The sequence below is a fragment of the Astatotilapia calliptera genome, chromosome 9 (genome assembly GCF_900246225.1).
Source record: "Astatotilapia calliptera chromosome 9, fAstCal1.2, whole genome shotgun sequence".
Classification (NCBI taxonomy): Eukaryota; Metazoa; Chordata; class Actinopteri; order Cichliformes; family Cichlidae; genus Astatotilapia; species Astatotilapia calliptera.
In genome coordinates this window covers 1283718-1303624 of record NC_039310.1, presented here as the reverse complement: position 1 = coordinate 1303624, position 19907 = coordinate 1283718, and the positions used below count along the sequence as shown (strand labels likewise).

General features: G+C 44.1%; 1 protein-coding gene across 4 annotated transcripts in view; it reads left to right on the top strand.

The window, feature by feature from the left end:
* The window catches only part of LOC113029212 (microtubule-associated protein 4-like), a 70626-nt gene extending 51899 nt beyond the window's left edge, over positions 1–18727 (top strand). For 2 of the 4 annotated variants that reach the window (XM_026179966.1, XM_026179964.1), the window contains 5 exons: positions 6596–6709; positions 7629–7715; positions 9889–10077; positions 16064–17536; positions 18507–18727. In XM_026179966.1, the coding sequence (XP_026035751.1) occupies positions 6596–6709; positions 7629–7715; positions 9889–10077; positions 16064–17536; positions 18507–18574 (1931 nt within the window). In that variant the 3' untranslated portion in view covers positions 18575–18727. Of the gene's footprint in view, positions 1–6595; positions 6710–7628; positions 7716–9888; positions 10078–16063; positions 17537–18295 lie in introns of all 4 variants that reach the window. The other 2 variants (XM_026179965.1, XM_026179967.1) reach the window with 2 other exon arrangements.
* The last annotated feature ends 1180 nt before the right edge of the window (positions 18728–19907 follow it).

Here is a 19907-nt window from a genome sequence, read left to right as displayed (position 1 = left end):
GCAGAGCAGCAGAAACATCACAGTTGCTTCTTTGACACTGTGTTGCAGCCTTTCATGTCCATGTAGTTTAGTGACCCCGTTCTTTACCTACGATGTCTCTTATTTTATTTTGGGTGCGGTTCTGGTCCCTAATTGTGGTTACGTAAGAATTCATCTTTTTCTGAATGGGAGCTGAGACAGATTACGTGCTGGACAAAGGAGTCAGCTGACGATTAGCAGCAAATACATCACAGTCCTGCAGGGTTTGAGATGTGTTTACCTTGCAGCAGTGTAATACCAGATCAGAGTTAACATGCAGGTAACTGTTACCTGGCTAAAAGTACAGCAACATGGAACAATACATGGAAAAGAAACAGAAATGGGAATAACCTTTGTACAGTATTTTTTTTCAAGATGGCTAAAAGTTGAAATCCTGAATCAGCTAAACTGAGTCTGATTGCTGATACTTCACAGATTCATTTGTAATTGTAAGCAGAGCCTGTTCAAAGGTGATTGGTCAATAGGTGAACTACTAATCAGCTATCTGATTGTTCAGTCTGACGTCACTAGCCGTGTCTGGGCCTAAACTCCGCTGCAGGTCCATATATCAAACGATCACTGTGGCATTACTGAGAGTTGAAAAACTGTCTAAAGTCTTTCATCTTTAATAAAATGATCAGCGTTCTGCTCTACCAGGTGTAACAATTGAGTTTAACATCCAGGCATCCATGAAAACGGAATTTATGACATTTAACGGAGTTAGAAGTTAGCAGGGAGTTAGCTCGCTAGCTTCTATCTAAATACAATATAGCATGTCCTGACTGCGGGGTTTTGGAAACAAATTCAAACGTACAGCTCTGTTATCACTTCCAGCATAAATGAAGACAGAAAACTAAACAGCAGTGACGTTTGTAGGGTTACTGAAGTTGGGCTAGCTGGTATATAATGATGTGCTACGTGACCGCTAGCGACACAGCTATGTTAGCATAATATAAACAAGCTAACTTTTTTTCCACTGGATAAAAGTTAACGTGAGTGTTCTCGGTGGTCAGGAACAAATGTAATCGCATGGCAGGATGCTGTAAAAGGACCAAACTTCAGCCAGGAGAACAACTGAGATCATCCATCCACAATACGAGGTTAGTCATTCATATACTGCTGCATGGGCTGGGCTGTAGTTACATCCTAAGGTTTTAAAAACTGAGCTTAAATAAATGATTAGTGGTAATAAAAGCCGAGGGAGGTCAACAGTGATCACTGACTGTTTTAGGAGCTTTTTGAGTTCAAATAGAAGAAAATACATAACATTAAACATGTTAACAACACAAAAGCCATATTAAACGCAGACTACTTTAGGCCCGGAAGTAGGATTCGTCACGTCATCACTGAACAACTGGATTGGTCCAAGAATTCTTCTCCTGTGACGTTAGTGAGGTGTGTTTACGGGGCTGCTGTCATGGGGAGCTTATGATTTGTCTCTGAAGGATGAGAATCACTTATACAGACAGACTCTAAATGTGACTCTTGAAGTATCGCAGATCATCAGTCCCATCAGTCATTATGACTTTCACAACTCCAGTGTAGGTAAATGGGAATATAAAGCCCTCTTTCACACTGCTGAAGCGCTCAGAGCACTTTACTCACTTTCACCCAGTCACACAAGCACTTTTTTTAAAGCAAAGTCCTTTCTGTCTACTCCAGTTCATCCAAAGCTATGCTGTTAAAATTCTGCTCTAGAGTCGTAGCTGTTAGGTCAGGTCATAGGCACGAGGTCATAACCAAGTTAGACTGACTGTATTCCTTGGCTGACTCCTGCATCCTGAACTTGTCCTACGAGTCCTACAATGCCCCCTCTACAACTAGTTCATGCATGAGTAGGATTAAGCAAAGCTTGTGTGTGCGTGCGTGCGTGCGTGTGTGTGTGCGTGCGTGTGTGTGTGTGTGTGTGTGCGTGCGTGTGTGTGTGTGCGTGCGTGCGTGTGTGTGTGCGTGCGTGTGTGTGTGTGTGTGTGTGCGTGTGTGTGCGTGTGCGTGCGTGTGTGTGTGTGTGTGTGCGTGTGTGTGTGTGTGTGTGTGTGTCTCTGTGCGTGCAGTTATGGCAGAGCAGTTCTGAGTGTGTCCTCAGATGCCTCTGATGTGTCTAAGCAGTAGCTGCTGCAGTCTGTGTTGCCATATTTTGTCCTCATACTGAGGTCAGGCAACCCCCAGCAGCAGCAGCTCTTACGTAATGCAGAATTTAGCTTTCAATACACAAAGACTCCCACTTATTATTCTCGGGCAAAAGTCACACTTTGAGGTACGAGCCCTTACTGGGCAAAGGCACCCTCTTGTTTCATACTAGCTGAGGGATTTTGCTTTTGGAGGCTTGTTTTTTAGCAGCATTGATTGCTTACTGGACCTACAGCTGGATGGTGAAAGCAGTGCAGCAGTGCTGATGTGACCACCCTTAGAGATCAAGTGGTCCAAGACAACTGAGCTGAACTTCCAGCTGAAAGAACCGGAGTTAATCTGTTAGCATCAAGCACGTAACAAGCAAATCGTTTTTCTTTATGGAATCAGTGCCTGTTCAAACACTTTCAGCACAAAGGCTGTGCTAACAAATGGGAGTTCATTTCAAAGGTCGCCTCTTCTGGAGCCTCTTTAGCACACGGCTAAAACAAATCCAAGCCTTAACATTAACGAGTATGTGGGTTAAACTGCTGTTTTCCCAAACCCAAACATTAGCGCTAACAGGTGCATTTCCATTTCAGTTCAGATAGCCAAACAACCCTGCTGTCTTTACATAAAACTCATTGTTGCAGCCAGGTACAAAAGCGACCCCCTAAGACTTCCTCCTTAAATCCAGCTTCACAGAGTTACATATATGACAGTTTTTGAGTTAAATGATTAAATTAAACTCATACATTTACTGTTTTATGTCCACTTTAAAAAATAAGCCATACATGACAGCTTAGGCGTTACAAATGTAAGACTGGAACTGGAGTGGAACTGGTTTCCCCTCTTTAAATCAATCCAGCACCTCACCGAATATAAATTTCAGTGTGAGCCGCATCCAGATGCTATGTGAAAGATGAAATGACTACATCTGAACAGGCGTTTGCAGAATCTTATGGTTCAGGAAAAGCAGGTTTGCAGTTATGATCTTCCACGTTTACATGAAAACATTGCTGCTTTCAGATGTGTCACACATTTGATCCATTTCACTTCCTTATTGGTTTGTTTTTTTAATTTAACAGATGCGGACACATTGGTTAACATTCAACTCTAGACAAATGTTAGAAAGCCAAAAGCTAGCCTGTTACCATCAAATGGTAAATGGACTGCTTCTTACATAGCGCTTTTCTACTCATCTGAGCACTCAAAGCGCTTCACACAACTTGTGCATTCACCCATTCACACAAGCACATCTTTCTAAGTGCTTCATAGCTAACATTCACACACGTTCATACTCCGATGGATCCATCAGAGAGCAATTTGGGGTTAGTATCTGTGGTGGGACCTGTGATACCACAAGAAAAGTCTGCTAGCGCTAACACTTCTTTAAAAATAACACACAACAGAAGTTTTCAGAATCTGAGGTTCCCCAAAGTTTAAACTTTGCATTGCAAAGTTAGCAATGCTCAAACAAAATCAGCCAGCAGAGCTCAGTGTTGCCCTCTAGGGAGACGGTTAAAGGTCAAGCAGTCATGATGAGTGTTGACGCTGTAATGAGCGTCCTATTGCGCACTGACTCGCCTGCTAGGAGCTGTTCAAATTGGCGCACACACTTACCTGCACTCACTTGTGCTGCTTCACAGTCGGTCTTCGTCCCTCTTTCAGGCTGAGCAGTTCACCATCGGTACATTAAACACAACAGCACAAATCCAGCATGAAATTTTCCCCCGCGGACTGAGCTGAACTACTCAAAATTTGTCTAAGCTAAAAGACCTGAGGTGCAAAAACATTCACCAAGCCCAGACCCCATTGTTTCACACAAAAGTGAACACTTAAGTGCAAATTTCAGCCCCGTGGATGCTGTATCTGGTGTGATGCAGACAGTATGTGCAGACGACTTCAGAGTGGATTAAAAGACTAATATTGAAATGAAACTTTCTGCAGATATCTGTGAACGTGCCAAGATCGGTACAAGGAAATGAGGCATGAGCGATCAGCATGTTGTAGGCAGAAGTAATTACATTGTAAGTCATTTTAAGTAGCACGCTCTTCATTTTAAATTAGCAGGTATTTTACAGGAAAGGAGACCAAAAATATAGTGTAAGTGGTTTAAAGTTTGCAGAACAAGAATCAATATTTCCCATCTTCATTGTAAGTAGTTGGACAGCTGGCAGTATTATGGAGTGGCTTAACTTTGACTAACTTCCTGGTATTTTACTGGAAAGGATGTGCTGCTTTCCAAAGTTCTGGTAGTTGAAAGAGGAGAACAGTCACATTCATATTGGTAACATAAAAGAACAATTGAATACTAGAACATCCAGCCATCATGCACATCAGCATAATTGATGTTAAATAAAACAAAGATCCAAAAAGGCAAGTTTAACCCAGAGGCTTTGGGAACATGAGAGTCCTGTTAGGCTTCAGGATTCAGCGTCTTTACAACACATTCGTACTCCTGAAGCGTAACGCCATGTGACAAATCGCTGGTATGTTACGCTTTCCGGTCAGCCACCAACACATTCGGAAACAGGAGGAAACATGAGAACCGTTTGGACTAAATCTACACATGCACATTTATTTTCCTCTCATCATGAATCACTCTGGAAAACTCTAACACCATTAAGAGTGTGGTGAAGGTCGGCAATGGTCTCGTGGGTCACTTAGCCTTCAGATAGTCCCAGCAAGTCTTTAGCAGGCAGTTAGTGTCTGCTGATGACGTGCAGACTTTTAAAAATGCATCTCTGACTGTGCTGCCACAGCTAGCATATGTCGCTAACTCCACGAGCCGCCAGTGCTGCATGAACATAGAAAAATAAATGTTCCGTGGTGTGATTGGACTAGTGGGCGGTATTATGAACTGTTCCCAATGTACCTGTGCAATTTATGTAGAAGTAATTTGTTTCATTCTTTTCTTTTTTACAGTTATTATATGGGTGGGTGTAAGGTCGATGCTGGATTGTGGAGCGCTGTAACCCCACATGTAGTAACAGCTCTGACTGGAAGTGAAGCAAGGTCATACGAAGCGTGCAGCGACCACGGTTACAAAGGCTTCTGACTGATTGGTTCTGGCTGCTAGTACAACTTCTACTGTTGCCTTACAGATGTTTTCTTTGAGTGATGGGTGCCCAGCAGACAGTATGGTGTTTCTAATAATAGCACAGAAGCAGAGCGAATTGAAAATATTTGAAATATCTTCCTAATCTTCTTTATCGAGTGGTGGTTCGTGTACAGATTAGGGAGCAAGGTTCCATACTGTGCACTTCAGGCTCCGCTCCTGCTGGTTTCAGCACCTTGGACAGAACCATAGCAGTAGAAATATGTGCTTGATTGTATGTAGCCTGTGATCTCATTGGGGAGACAGAGGGACCGACCCAATCCAGCCTGAGCTCGAGCACCAGTGTTTTTGAGCGAGTGGTGACCCTGCCGACGGAGTGTTTTCTGCCTCCTGTCGAGACAGACGATGCGCACCCCACCACGGCCCCGTGCACGTCTGATATATGAAAGCTTTTTTGACTTTGGGTGGCGTCCTGTCTGTTCGCCTCACTGTCACCCTCTGTGGACACAGCTAGGAGAGGGTTGCCAACGGTGTATCCCTCCTTCTCTCCGCAGCTACTCCCCTCCCTCCATTACTCCCCTTCCTCAGTCCCTTCCCATTTCTTCTATTGCTTGCTCTGTTTGTCTGCTCTTTTACGCTCGCTCATCCTAGAAATCCTCTTTTCTGCTTTTCTTATCTCTTCTCACTGAAACGTCTGATCAATTCCTCTCTGCGTCCTCGCTGACACCAGCCTGCCTTTCCCTCCTCGTCCTCATTCCGCAGACTCTTTCCGTTTTAACCTCTTGCACCCTAACAGTCAGTTGGAGGTCTGGGACTTGTTGGACAAGAGCTGAAGCATGATTACAGGGTTAGAGAGGAAAGGAGAGGGCTGTGCGAAGTCAGGCAGTGTGAGGGGAGGCGCTAGCTGGCGGGGCCTGGGACCTGAACTAGACAGACAGTAAAACGTCACCACGCCAAAGCCAGACTCCCCGACTGTGATCGCGTGTGTGTGTCTGTGTGTTTGTGTCCCTGTGTGTGGTGATTTTGCGTGTGCATGTGTGTATGTGTGACTGGGGGTTCACAGTGTTAGTAGCTCACAGCCAGCTGAGGCTGCAGTGGAGACAGACAGAGGCACTGAGCAGCACATAGCAAACACCACTGATTGTTGGTTGTGTAGCACTGGGATATCTGCTTTTGGAGGAAATTTAGCAGGTGAGAGTACAGTTGTGTGTCTGTGTGCGTCTTTCTTTCGTGCAACAGAACCCTCCGTGCAACTGTGTATATTTTGGCAATGCCTGTTGTATTTGTGTAATGTGTATGCCAGCATGTTTGTGTGATTTTGGTAGCCTTGTGTCATTAAAATGAAGACATCAGCATGATCACCGAGGCGAGTGAACTAACATCCAGTCATCTGTGTTGCGGCTGCAGGTAGTAAACTGACCTCGGGGGAACAGACGGCAGCGTCGCACCCGGAGCCGCAGGGGGAGGTGTGGCCACACTCGCTTGACCAGCAGCAGGCCTTGGCTTCAGACTTCTTATCAGGTACAGAGTTTAGTGGCTCCACAGTATCGTCCTTTCATCTTAACTTGTTAACACTGATTCACGACATCGTTTGGACCTTCTGTGGTCACAGTGGGACATTTTCAGGAAATGATGTCGTTTTTGACCAGAAAAACTGGACTGGACCAGTGCTCGAGTCTGACTTTGTAGCTTCCAAACCAGTGACTGCCCCATATCCAAACCATGTCTCAGAATTAGCTCTAGATAGACTTTGGGCATCACATATACACACAAAGCAAGTGTATCACTAACTGGAAGCATGATGTCCAGGGAGGATTTAAGAAAACTGACATTGAATATCTGTCTAAATATTTATATATGAATTGTTGATTAAAATGTTTGCATCAGTCGTTCTCTGTGATTTCCAAAAAGCTTCTCACGCTGGCTGCTCCTCGCCTGGGCGCGTCTTAAAGGCGCTCGGGCCCAGAGAAGCAGCGCAGTTGGAGCTTCACGTTACTTTGCTTTGCATGGTGGAGCAGCCTCAGAGTGTAGCCACCACGTTTCCAAACCCATGCAGCTTATTCACTAATGGTTTTTGTCTTTGTCCAGTGTAGATACAAATTATGTGCATTACATGGTAAAAACCCAAATTATTGTCTAAATGTAGTTTAAATGTATCGTTTTAAAGTAAAGATTGAGCGGCTCAGCCTCTTTGGGCCACTCCTCTGACTCCCACTCGTGTTTCTGTGGAAAGTATTTCTAGCATCATTCCAACACAGAGCAACATAGACTGTATATAGAGTATAAATAATGATTTGTGTCTGCTCTCCTCTTTGCTGTCTGCCCTCACGTCACACCTCCACTCAGTCGACTTCTCTTCTATATATTTGCCTGCGTCTCATTGCTCTCTCTCTTCTCTTGTCTTCACCTTTTCCATTGCTCCCTCCTTCCCTGCTGCCAGTCTCCGTGGCAACTTATTCTAATCCTCTGGGCTTTCAGACCAGCCCCGCACAAAAGATGGATGCTAACCTGATGGGAGCGTTTTCAGGTATCCTCCCAATATTTCCTTCTAACAGAATCACAGATGTGAGTGCTGCTGTAACAGCAGTGCTGAGATATTAACTGTGTGTGTGTGTGTGTGTGTGTGTGTGTGTGTGTGTGTGTGTGTGTGTGTGTGTGTGTGTGTGTGTGTGTGTGTGTGTGTGTGTGTGTGTGTGTGTGTGTGTGTGATATGTAATTGAATGATGCTTATCATTACTCAGCAACACTGTCTGATGGGGTCTGTGTCACTACAGAGTCTCCTACTTACAAACACAGGGCTCGCTCATGCATGGAGAGCCTGCTACACATGATGAAGTGCTGCGTTGTGTCTGCAGCTTTGATATTGTCATATTTCAGAATATGAACACTGTAATTATCTATTGTGTATATTTGAAGTAAGGGCTTTGTATCCTGTGTGCATATGTGGGTTATTGTGTTAACCTCAGAGCAGCCGAGTAGCACTGAAGTCATGAAGTTGAGCATCATGCACTCCTGACCTCTCTGTGCAGACACGGGGCTTGTGCAGAGACTGTCAGTTAGCTCCTTTCTTCAGAGCCAGGTCCATTTTTATCTTTCCGTCACAGAAGACACATTTGAGATCAACATTTTCATTCTCATGACCATTCATTGTGCGGAGCTTTCTCCGGTCATGGGCGGCTACTCCAGTGTTTACTCTGGTGTTGCTCCAGTTTAAGTCGTTCCTCCTTTTGCTTTCCAGGCTTCATCTGCATTTTGCACTACTCTGTGTGACTAATTATCATGTATGACAGTGCTATTATTAAATATGTGTTCTGGGCTAAAGTCACTGTCTTCACATGCTGTTGATGGCTTCTTAAAATTTTGGCGGTACAGTAGCTGCAGCATCATATCGTAAGTATCTGTATTTCTAGCCTTTCACAGCTGACGGCTGAGCGGGCGACACGATAACTCAAGCAGGAAGTCTCAAATTGATCCCATATTAAAATGGATGCGTTGGGATCACAGTGATTTTCCTTGTGTTTGAGCCTTTCCTTCTTTGGCTTTGCTAACACGTTCTCACAGTGAGCGCTCTGTTTAGCTTCACATTAAACTCAAACACTCTTTGATATGATTTGGATTTCATAGTTGAATCGATTACTACCAAAGCAAAGTCCCTGAGGCAGCAACCAGCCTGAGCGCTGACATTTCCAGCACCCTGCTGCAGTCAGTAAGAGACGTTTGAATAGCTGCATTTGGTCTTTTGCTGTTTCTCAGTGGAAGAAGTTGTAAAACTTACAGTTAACAAGTCCAACGTTTGGAGTCTTTGTTGGTCAGTGTTGGACACCACTGGTGAACTGACTTGTATTTGTACGTGTTTTGTTGGTGTATTTGATTTCGGCATTGTATGCTGAAAGAAAAACAAAAACATTTTGAGGGAGCGGACTCAAGCACGTGACTTTCATTTATATATATATTTCCATTATTATAATGTCAGTGCTGAAGCTCTGCCTGCCAGAACAATCGCTGTGCTCAGTTTCTGCAAACATACCTTAGCCTTCATCACTGTGGATGATTACAGCTCATTATTTCCTTCCTCATTAAAAATGCGATTTCCAACCAGGAACTTTGCCCCAGAATAGCCAATAGTTGTCCACGCTGACGAATTGCATTTGTGGACGTGACCCTTGTTGGTTGCATGCAGAGCTTTAGCCGTCACTGGCTTGGTATCTGCTGGTAGTTTGCAGAGTGACACACACTCACAGTGTGAGCTATAAGGCTGAGTTATGCCTTTCACCATGCCAGCCTCTGCAGAGCCAGCTCTCATTGTTGTCTTAATGAGACCTGTCGTCTCTGGGCCACCAAAACACCCTGCAGGCTTGGACACACACACACACACACACACACACACACACACACACACACACACTCTGACCTATACAAGTACAGCTGACACGTGCATCAGTTTGGGACTCATGCAGGTGAAGAGTCTCGTTCATTGTTGCGACCACGTTCATGACCTCATCTCTCACACATGCTGTGTATGTTCAGGCCCCTCCCCTCTACGAGCGTATTCAGAGCTGTAATGTTGACTGCATTCAGGTTGTATGTGGTGTTTTCTTTGACCTTCTTACTGTTTCTTCCTCTTCTCTTCATGTCACAGTGAGTAATGCTGTCGGTGCAAAGAGAAGGTTTACCTGTTTGTCTGCTTTCTTGTTCCTCAGGTTTCTCCCAGCCTGGAGGGATTGGGATGAACGTGGAGGTGGGAGCTGCACCCCTTCAAGCAGAAAAGCCTCCAAGTATTGCAGATCCTCAGATTCTCACACCTCCAGCAGGATCAGTCGCCCCTAAGGAGCACAGCCCCATGCTGCCCGAACCACAAGCTCCTCGCAGCCCTTTGGATGTATCAGCAGGTAAGACTCATGCATTGAACTCACACGCCACAGTGTTTTTCTTCAACGCCAGTTTTGGTTTTTTAATCTAAACTAAAGCACAAGGTAACTTTAGTTTCAGCTTCTCCAAATAGCTTGTCTACGGATCAGCACCTTTGCATTTCCTGTGCATTTAAAATTCGCTCAAACTGTGTCGATTTTTCTTGTTTTCCCTTAAATTAAGTCAAAACTTGAAGTGAGAACAGATTAAGAGTATTGTTGCATGTGTGTTGCGGCTGAAACCGTGTATTTGATTGACTTTGAGTTTTAATTTTGAAGATGGAAAATGTTTTAAGGATCACGTGGTTTGGTTTGAATACTCATAAATGGCTTGTAGCAAAGGGAACCTTGGCACTCTCACCTGAAATAATTTTTGAAACACACATACTTGAATGATGTGGACAAAAACACAATTGGAAATGAACTGACCAAATCAGTGAACTATTGAACCTTTAGTGTCTAAGAGCATGTCCTCATAATGTAGGTGTGTGTGTATCTTCTTCCAATCCCTGCACCACAATAACTGCTCAGTTTGGAAGCAGTGTTTCCTGTTATGCTTGCTCGTCACTCGTGCTGTACATGTTGGTGTAGCTGCAGAAAGGAGGTCAGTGTGCAGGTCAGTGATCTCTGTGTTGCACAAAGACATGCTCAGCTGTCTGTGTCCTTCACTGTCCACACTTTACGACTTTGGACCGGCCGATCGCAGACTCTGCTGCTCTCCAGTTCAGTGTGCGTGCATCCTAGAGAAGCAGAGTCTTACTTGTTGTCTTGCTGTGGCTTGTGTCGCTTGACAGAGCTGTGCTAAAATGCACAAAAGCGTCACAGCAGCCGAGGCACCTGTAACTGCAGGTGGTCGGCTGTTAATCAGTCTGCAGAGTCATGCACCCATTAGACGCCCTTTTAGATCAGCTAACAGGGCTTGTTCTTCTCAGACCCCAAAATTGAAGGTTTGTGTATGCCAGGAAAAGCTACAGGAGTGAAAACAAATGTGATGTACTGTACACACAGAGGCTATGTTTAAGAATGTCTGTCATTCCTGAAACGTTTGTGTTCAGCCCCTTGAATTAAAGCTAGACGTCTGCAGTCAGATTGTTTTAAAGTTCACTGTGGTGAATCCAGACACAAAGCTACAAAAAAGGTCATTGTCCAAAACTTTATGGATCTAACTGTAAATTCCCAAACAGTCTCAAATAGCAGGAGCAGGAAACAAACACTAAGCGTGGGTAAAAATCCTGAAGGATCAGCAAAATTCCTAGTAAGGAAAAGTCTTACATTGGGCAGGAGAAGCATAATGCAGTGTCGTTTCTTTGCTGTCTCAGCTCCATGTAGATTTATAGGCTGAACCTTTAAATCTAGTAGAACCCCAACGATGTGTGTCTGCAGTCTTCTGATACTGAGGCTTGATCTCAGAGTATCCAGCCACACACATACTGTCTTCAAACTACAGGTTCTTTCTCCAAACACTCACTCAGATTGTGTCAGTCACAGTGTAGTTAATGCAGACGAGTCACATAATAATAATATTAATAATAATAAAATATTCCTGAATAACATCAGTATTGTTTTCTTAATTGTCATTATTGACAAATGTTTTTGGATAATTGTAAAAAATAAATTCGAGTCAGAAACAAAACCAACAAACAGGCTCCTAAAGAGGAAGGAGGAGCCTATTGATCACGTGCCTCATCACATGAGGTGTGGAAAAAGGGGCGTGGTCATTATCAGCAGAGGTTCCAGTGAAAACATTGTAAGAACTTGCCTCACCCTATCATGTGACCTACTCAGATCACCTGGCACAAGATGTGAGTGGGCGTTAAGGCATCTGGGACAAGATCATCGATGTTGTGGGGTCCTGATTACTCCAGGTTTGTGTTTCAGAGGGTGGTGGGAGTCAAAGAGGAGGTACTGGTCCGTGTGTGGGGGGGCTTCAGGTAAACTTCACTGCTGAGGTTTCTATTCACCTCAGTGTCCATCCATCTTCCTCCACTTTGGTCTTAGAACCGAAGAAGCTTCTCTTATTGGAGGTGAAAAGTCTTCAAGATAAAGTCCAGCCGCTTTTCTACAGCTGCCCATTGAAGTGTGTGTTTTATGTCTGCCTGTGAAGCACTCGGGAACACAGAGTGACTCAACTTTGCAGCAAACCCTAGCCCCCTCCCTCTTCAAGATCCAGACTGCACATGCTTGAACCTTCGTCTGACTGCCATGACACCAACTGACAGCCCACAGTGCAACAACAAACTGCACTGAGCAGATGTAACCATGTACAAATAATAATCTAATAATAATAATCATTCTGGCCCAGTAGACATTTGTACTCCAGAGATATCCTGAGTCATCATTAAAATACAAAATATCCAAAAAGGCTAAGAAACTGTATGTTAAATACTTTTGTAAGATAATACTTCTGACTTTGCAGCTGCCATTATTGACAAAATGAAGATATATTAGAAAGTACAGAAGAAACTGGGTATGACATCTTAGAGAGTTCTAGAAATCCTCAGAGTAAATGAAAGCCAGGATCTGCAACATGAAACTGCTGTGAGATAATGACACATCAGTCCATTTGAAAGTTTTTTAGAGTCCCTTATTTGGATGGAGCGGTAGGGTGTCAGCTAAAATTAGCAAACCTTTCTGTTGATCTGCATCCATAAACTGTATGATGACCACTTTGAAAACAAAACAAACAAACGATAGAATAAAAAAAACATACACGAATACAGTGGAAGCCCAGATGTCCCAGTTTCCCGCTGGGATTTGAATCTGGCAGCATGAAATTTGTCTTAAAGCTCCATGTGGGCATGCCACGTGATCTGTGTCTACAGTGGCTCGCAAAAGTATTCGGCCCCCTTGAACTTTCCCACATTTTGTCACATTACAGCCACAAACATGAATCAGTTTTATTGGAATTCCACGTGAAAGACCAACACAAAGTGGTGCACACGTGAGAAGTGGAACGAAAACCATACGATTCCAAGCATGTTTTACAAATAAATAACTGCAAAGTGGGGTGTGCGTAATTATTCAGCCCCCTGAGTCAATACTTTGTAGAACCAGCTTTTGCTGCAGTTCCAGCTGCCAGTCTTTTAGGGTCTGTCTCTACCAGCTTTGCACATCTACATTCTTCTTTGAAACAGCTCCAGCTCAGTCAGATTAGATGGACAGCGTTTGTGAACAGCAGTTTTCAGATCTTGCCACAGATTCTGGATTGGATTTAGACCTGGACTTTGACTGGATTTTCGCTCCACTTCCAATAATTCCATTGGAATTGGAATTCCAATAAAACTGATTCATGTTTGTGGCTGTACTGTGACAAAATGTGGGAAAGTTCAAGGGGGCCGAATACTTTTGCATTCACTGTATTTCTTTTGTAAGTGGTAGGTTTGTTTTGAACAAGAACGTTTTCCAATGTGTGAAGCCAAACTTAAGAAGTGGTGCGTGCTATTTATTCGGGTTTGGAGGTACACATTTGTAAAATCTTGGGTGAGGATCGCAGTCACATTATATTTGTAAATCTTACTGTATGCTTGTTGATTCGTAACCCCTTTGAAGCCAGTTTCACTTCATATTTTATTCTCTGAGATTTCATTTCACTTTTTAATACAGGCCATATTCACACACAGTCATTTTGACTCTTTGACTTGAAGTTCTTGCAAACTATTGCACACACACACACGACCCTGAAGGATGCATCAGGGTCGTTTAGTTCAGCATCTTGTCAAAAGACATGTGGACATGCGTCCTGGAGGAGGTGGGGATCAAACCACTGACCTTTTAATTACTCGATGAGCTGTTTGAGTCACGGCTGCCACTTTTGTACCAATCATGCTCATTTCATATCTGAAGTCTGACATCATGAGCATTTTGGAGCCAGCCTAAACTGGCCGTTGGACAAATTGTAGTTTCTGGCAGTTCCGCGTTGGCGTTTCAGCCCTGGAAGTTTACACTGAGATAAGCAATGTTGTTCGCTTCACATATAAGTGTTTTAAATGTTGTGGCTGATATGTGCATGTTGGTACTGCAGGTCAGGAACATTCACAGTTTTTGTAACGTTATCCCACTGTGACAATCACGGTAACAAACTCCATCTGTAGTCCTTTAGAAAACATCCAGAATAACGAGCCTTTGCACCACAAACACTGCAGTACTTTCATTTGATGTGTTTCTGCTTCCCCTGATACATACAGAGCACAGTTGTGTCATGTGTTTGTTAATATGAAAAATGGTCCTCCAGAGAGCTGCTGTACTGTACTGTGTGGGTCCTGACAGCTGCTCCACTTTAGCTGTTCTTCTTCAGCTGTGTACCTTTATGTATATACCTGAGATCTAGGAACAAACTGGGCCACCCCTCCTCTCAGCGGACGATGTCCCCGCTGCTCTTGTTAGCACTCCTGTATCTTGCATTCGCCATCCTATCTTTACCGTCTCCCTTCTAGACTGAAATCAGGTTGACTACTGCCATCCATTATAAATGCCCTCTATTACTGAAGCAATGTTAAACTGTGGCACAAAACTAATGGAGTCTGCTTTAGTTACAGTAAAGTGACCTGTGTTTGACCTCCTTTCTGTGGGACCATTAAGCATTCTTCTTGATATTTTTTCCACGTCTTTCTGTGTCTATCATTGTGTGCATGTTGGGCACTTCACTCTAGGTACTACATACTTACATGCACACATTCTCATGTGCCTGCACAAAGCTATGTCGTTTGCTACTAGCTTAATTGTGAGTGTACACAATGTACTTGTCCTCAAGGCTGCTCTGAGTCAGTCGCCCAAAATTAGCCTATTGTCTCCATCCTTTAAGTTGCTCATATACTGCGTGTGTGTGTGTGTGTGTGTGTGTGTGTGTGTGTGTGTGTGTGTGTGTGTGTGTGTGTGTGTGTGTGTGTGTGTGTGTGTTTAATTGTCACTATCCATTTGCTCAGTCAGTATTACATTAGAAGAAATCTTCAGACTATCACGGCTTGGTTTGGATTACTTTATCCGCTCTGTGTTAAAGTTGTATTATTTCCATTTGTAGCTGATTCTTAGACTCTTCATTAATCCTTCACTGGGCCTCTGTGCAGCTCCACATTTCAACCATTGTCTGAAACAAGTTTGACTGTTTAATTCCCCTCCTCTCCTTTAAATCCAACTTTATTCTGGTTGGCTGCCCCTCACAAGCACAAACTTTAACCAGCTGCTGGGCGGAGCCTGTGTGCTGATATGTGTGTCTGCCATGACCGTATAAAGACTATTTCCAATCACTGACATTATAAAGAAATTTGGACTAGTCTGAAACCTTTTTATTTTTTGATTACTTCCAAATAAGCTGAGCTTATTATTTGAAACATAATATTGCCAATATGACCACTGTAAGTAAGTAGATCCTCTTAAAGAATATGAGAACATGCACACTTTCTTCACTAAAGGGCAACAGAAATGAGGCTCTAAATGTTACGCTGTTTGTGTAATCAGTATCCCAGTTATCTTGTGATTTATTTGCCTCTGTGTGATATTTATCTGTCCGTTTTGGTGCATGCTCAATCATCCAGGTAAGGAAATCCCAAAAAGTTGATTCTGTTCATCTGGACGTTTTCCGTGGGAGAAACGTTTCATCCAGTTCACTTCTTCTTCAGCTGAATCCAGATTTCCACTACATTTATGAACAGTACAAACTAGCACCACTGAATGAACAATGGGCTGTGAGGTCAGCTTCGTGATCATTAGTATGAAAATTGTCATGACCATTGATCAACAACCATTGATCAAAGACCACTGATCAATGGCCATGAGTACCTCATACTCCTCGATTCAGAGATGGTCTTTGCTTTTTCACGTAAATGGCCTCCTTGACCCCCGATTCAAACCAACCCTGAATCAACTTTTTGGGCTTTCTCTGTATTGTTTGTTTTAGACTAAGGGAAAAAAGTTAATATGCACATATCTATCTTTACCTACCTTAAACTATGCCCTCTTCACCCACAACAAGGTGCCTTAGGCTGGCCAGACCAGGCTGGCTGCCTGTCGACAGACCTCCCTTTTACTCCAAGTGTCACCACAGTGATTGCTCGACATACCAGCCATCTTGCAGCCAGCCCTGAGGACCCACCTGACAGTTGGCCTAGCCGTGAGAGCGCTGCCTATGCTGGAGGCGACGAAAGGGACAGGGATGGATCAGACCGAAAACAAAAGAAGAAGAAGAAAAGACGACAGAAAGATGAGGGATCCTACGAACAACTGGAGAGCAAGGGCCACCCTGAGATGCAAGCACTGGGAGAAAGCACCCGACCAACAGAGGAGTTCTATCATAGGATTGGCCCAAGGAGGGATAAAGCAGAGGGTGGTTGGGAGGAGCAACTTGGGAAGAGTGGAGGCCCAGGGAAGAAGGGGAAGAGCAGGAAGAAGCTTCCAGAGGAGTGGGGAGTGGCAGAACCATTTGTTCCTTCATCTGCTGTGACCTCTAACATTACAGAGGAGGACATGATGGATCTTGGGAGTTCAACTCTGGACAACCTTGAGGCCTACTTGGCAGATGAAGATTCAAGCCAGAGCCCCTGGAAAAAGGAGGTCTACCCAGATGAAGGCTTGGTATCTTCCCCTCTGTCTCAGGATCTTTTCTCCCCAGGAGCTGCTCCCATTAGCCCACTGGTCCTGAACAGTGAGCTGAAAGCCACAGCAGCTCCGTTTACTATGCCCTCTACCACCAACGGCAAATCACTCGGTTCCTTCCCTGTGGCCCCTCCATGTTGTGACCCATTTGATCTCTTGATGGAAACCGAAAATGCAAGTCTGGGCAACAGCAAAGAGGCTATTTCACCACCCTTTTCTCCAGAGAATGAAGCAGCAGTTGGTAATCTGGTAGACAGCGGCATGTTTGACAACAGCAGTTCTCTCCAGGAATGTTGTGAGCAAGCCACGCCTGAGGCAGACACCTCAGCCTTCAGCCCTGCCACCCAGCCAAGCCCAAATTGTTCCCCTGAAGGTGAGGTGTTAGCCTCAGCACCACCTCTCTCGCCGTCTGATGCTTCATGGGTTCTGAACAGCTCAAATATGAGCAGCAACAGCGATTTATTTAATTTTGCTGACATGGGTGCGCTAGGTCATCCTTTACCCTTAGGCCTAAACTTCGACACCCCAAGCCCAGCACCTCTCCGTTCCCCAAAAACTACGGCACAGGAATTCCAAGCCAGAGAGCTCAAAGAAGGCAAATCATCCCCAAAACAATCCAAGAAACCACGCTCTTCATCTTCTTCATCCTCTGTTAAGAGTCCAACCTCCCCAGAAGCTAAAAGGTTCTCTCCAATGGCATCGCCTGTCACCAGCCCCTCTTCCCCTCCATCGGTCCCCCCTCTGGCAGTTCCAGGATCTGGTCTTAATCCTGCAGCTAAGCCCTTCTTTCCCAGCTTTGCTGATCCCATGGAAGAACCAGCTGTGGCCAATCAAGATGTTCCTCTCGTTGAAGGTTGGTTGTAGTCACCCCTGGACAACGTAGAAATACATAAAGTAACTAAAACATGTAGACAAATGGTTGCCATGCATGTTGCAATCCAGCTTGGGTACTTCCCATATTTGAAACTGACGTCCGATAGATCTTGAGCAGAACTGATTGCTTGGGTGTATTATATTCATCAAGGGTTATGTCAATCATTACACCCATTCGTTCTGTTTTCTTGCATGGATACATTTGTCTAAAGACTTGGCTGAGGCTTGCTGGCTGTTTTTGAGTGACTAACGCATGGATTGAAGTGTTGACCAACAGGGCTGTGGATTGCCTTGACTCTAAAGGGATGTTTGGGTTTCATTGCAGTGGGATCGTATAAGGTATTAATCAGTACTCGAAGCCAAACGGTCAGTGTAACTGTAAGCTATATTTAGAGTGTTTTCAGGACTCAACACTACTACCAGACACAAGTTTCCTGAAGCCATCACCTCTCTATCTTAACAGCAATAAGTACTTTGACAAAGACAGCACTGTTACCTTGCAGAAGACAGAGTTGCTCATTTAGCGGGGCCTCATCTTTGATGTTTTAAACACCTACAGTACGTATACGCTTTGCATCTCCTAACTGGGAAGAAGCTGAATATAATACACTGAGTACGAATCAGCACCTTATACAGAACTACTTAAAAGAAACTGAAACATCCCTTTTATCTGTAGTATCCTGTTCCCAATGATGCACTGCTGAGATGTTCTCATGACTAACAGTGTTGCTGTTGACAGGTGTGACACTACTAACCATTCACAGTCTTCCTTCCTAGCAGCACCAGTAGGTATCTTCACCAAATCAAAACGAAACCTGTACTTTTCTCTTCTGTCCAGGTCTCTGTTAACCCTGTGATCATTATCCCTTTCCTTTGCATCCAGGGGTTATGGTGTCACGCTGTCTTCTTTTCCCTGCATCCAGTTAACTCTGTTTTCCTCACTACTGTAGCTGCCTGTCTTTGTTGGAAAATAAAAGCAGGTGTCCTGTTTTTTTTCACTAAAGGTGTTACGCAATAACAATTCTTACCCCGTCTCCTTGAAGTATAACGGTTCCAAAAGGCCAAACTGTAATTGTTAATTTTGTTGATTTTATTTTCCATGTTCTGTGATGATTGTTGCCTCGGCGGGTTCTCCATCATAGGTAAGTCCTGTTCTAAGTCCTCCTGTGGTTTTGTCTCTCTGTTGTTGTTTTGTGCGGTGTTGTTGAAGCACACATTTGGGTGCATCAGATTCGTTAACGGCTGTTGCTTCAACCATAATTGAGGTGTCACCAGTGTGCTGCAGTTAAATAAAAACCACCTTCTCATTCTCAGCTTGAAGTCAGGCTTGTTCTTGGAGTTTGCTAATTAGGCTGTTAAAATGGAGAATGTTTTGGCAGCTTATGCACTGTCCTCTTGGCATCATTAGGTCAGGATGTGCAAGGTGCAAAAGCGGGGGGTTACTCCATCCTCTTATTGCCAACCTTTATCTATGGTCAAAAGCCTTGGGGCAGGAAAAAATGCGATGAGGGTGCAGATATATGGCGATAATTAGTGGGCAGCATTAGAAGCTGTGGTGTCCCGCAGATATTTAGGATATAGTTGGCACTGAGCTTCAAGCATATGGTCAAAAAGTTCTGCGAATAGGTCATAAAAATAGAAACCCTTGGTTCGTGTAAATTTGCCCCCTTTCAAGATCTGGACTGCTGCTACCTTGCAGCATGATCTGCATGTTTTTAGGCCGGGTATAGATTAGTTTGAGCTCTGAAACTCAACAGATCAAAGCTTTTGGGCAGTTTTCTGTCAAGTTCACATTTTTAATAAAATACTGTATTTGTAGCAGTGTCACTCAGTAACATGTGACTTGAGTTGCCTGGGGATTAGTCCTGCTTGTGGCAGCCAGGAAGTGACTTGTTTTAACGTACCTGGATTTTAGAAAAAGTGTAACTTTAATAGGGAAAGAGTTTCCAGCCCACTGGGGCAGGCTTGTTTTTACAGCAGCCAGATGAGGAGTTGAAATAAAATGCACTGACGCTGCTGCTTTTGTGTGTGGGTGTGTGCATGCAGCCTCCATGTGTGTTTGTCTCCCATTAAAGTGTATATCTAAATTTAGGCATACGTGCATGTGGCTCTGTGTTTGTGTGTGCAGGTTTCTGCTTTCTGAGACGAGCTAAAGTGTTCTTTGTGTGCTGCTGTGATTTATGGAGATTCAGAGTTGCAGAGGATTCATTTCCTTGTCCTTCCTTTCCTGTCTCTGCCTCCTGTCGGAGGCTGTAATGAGGACTGAAGTAGCCTTCAGCTCGCAACAGGAACAGTACAGTGTTGAACCTAGCTATTAAGCTGCTTTGATCAATGCCTTCCCACCACACACA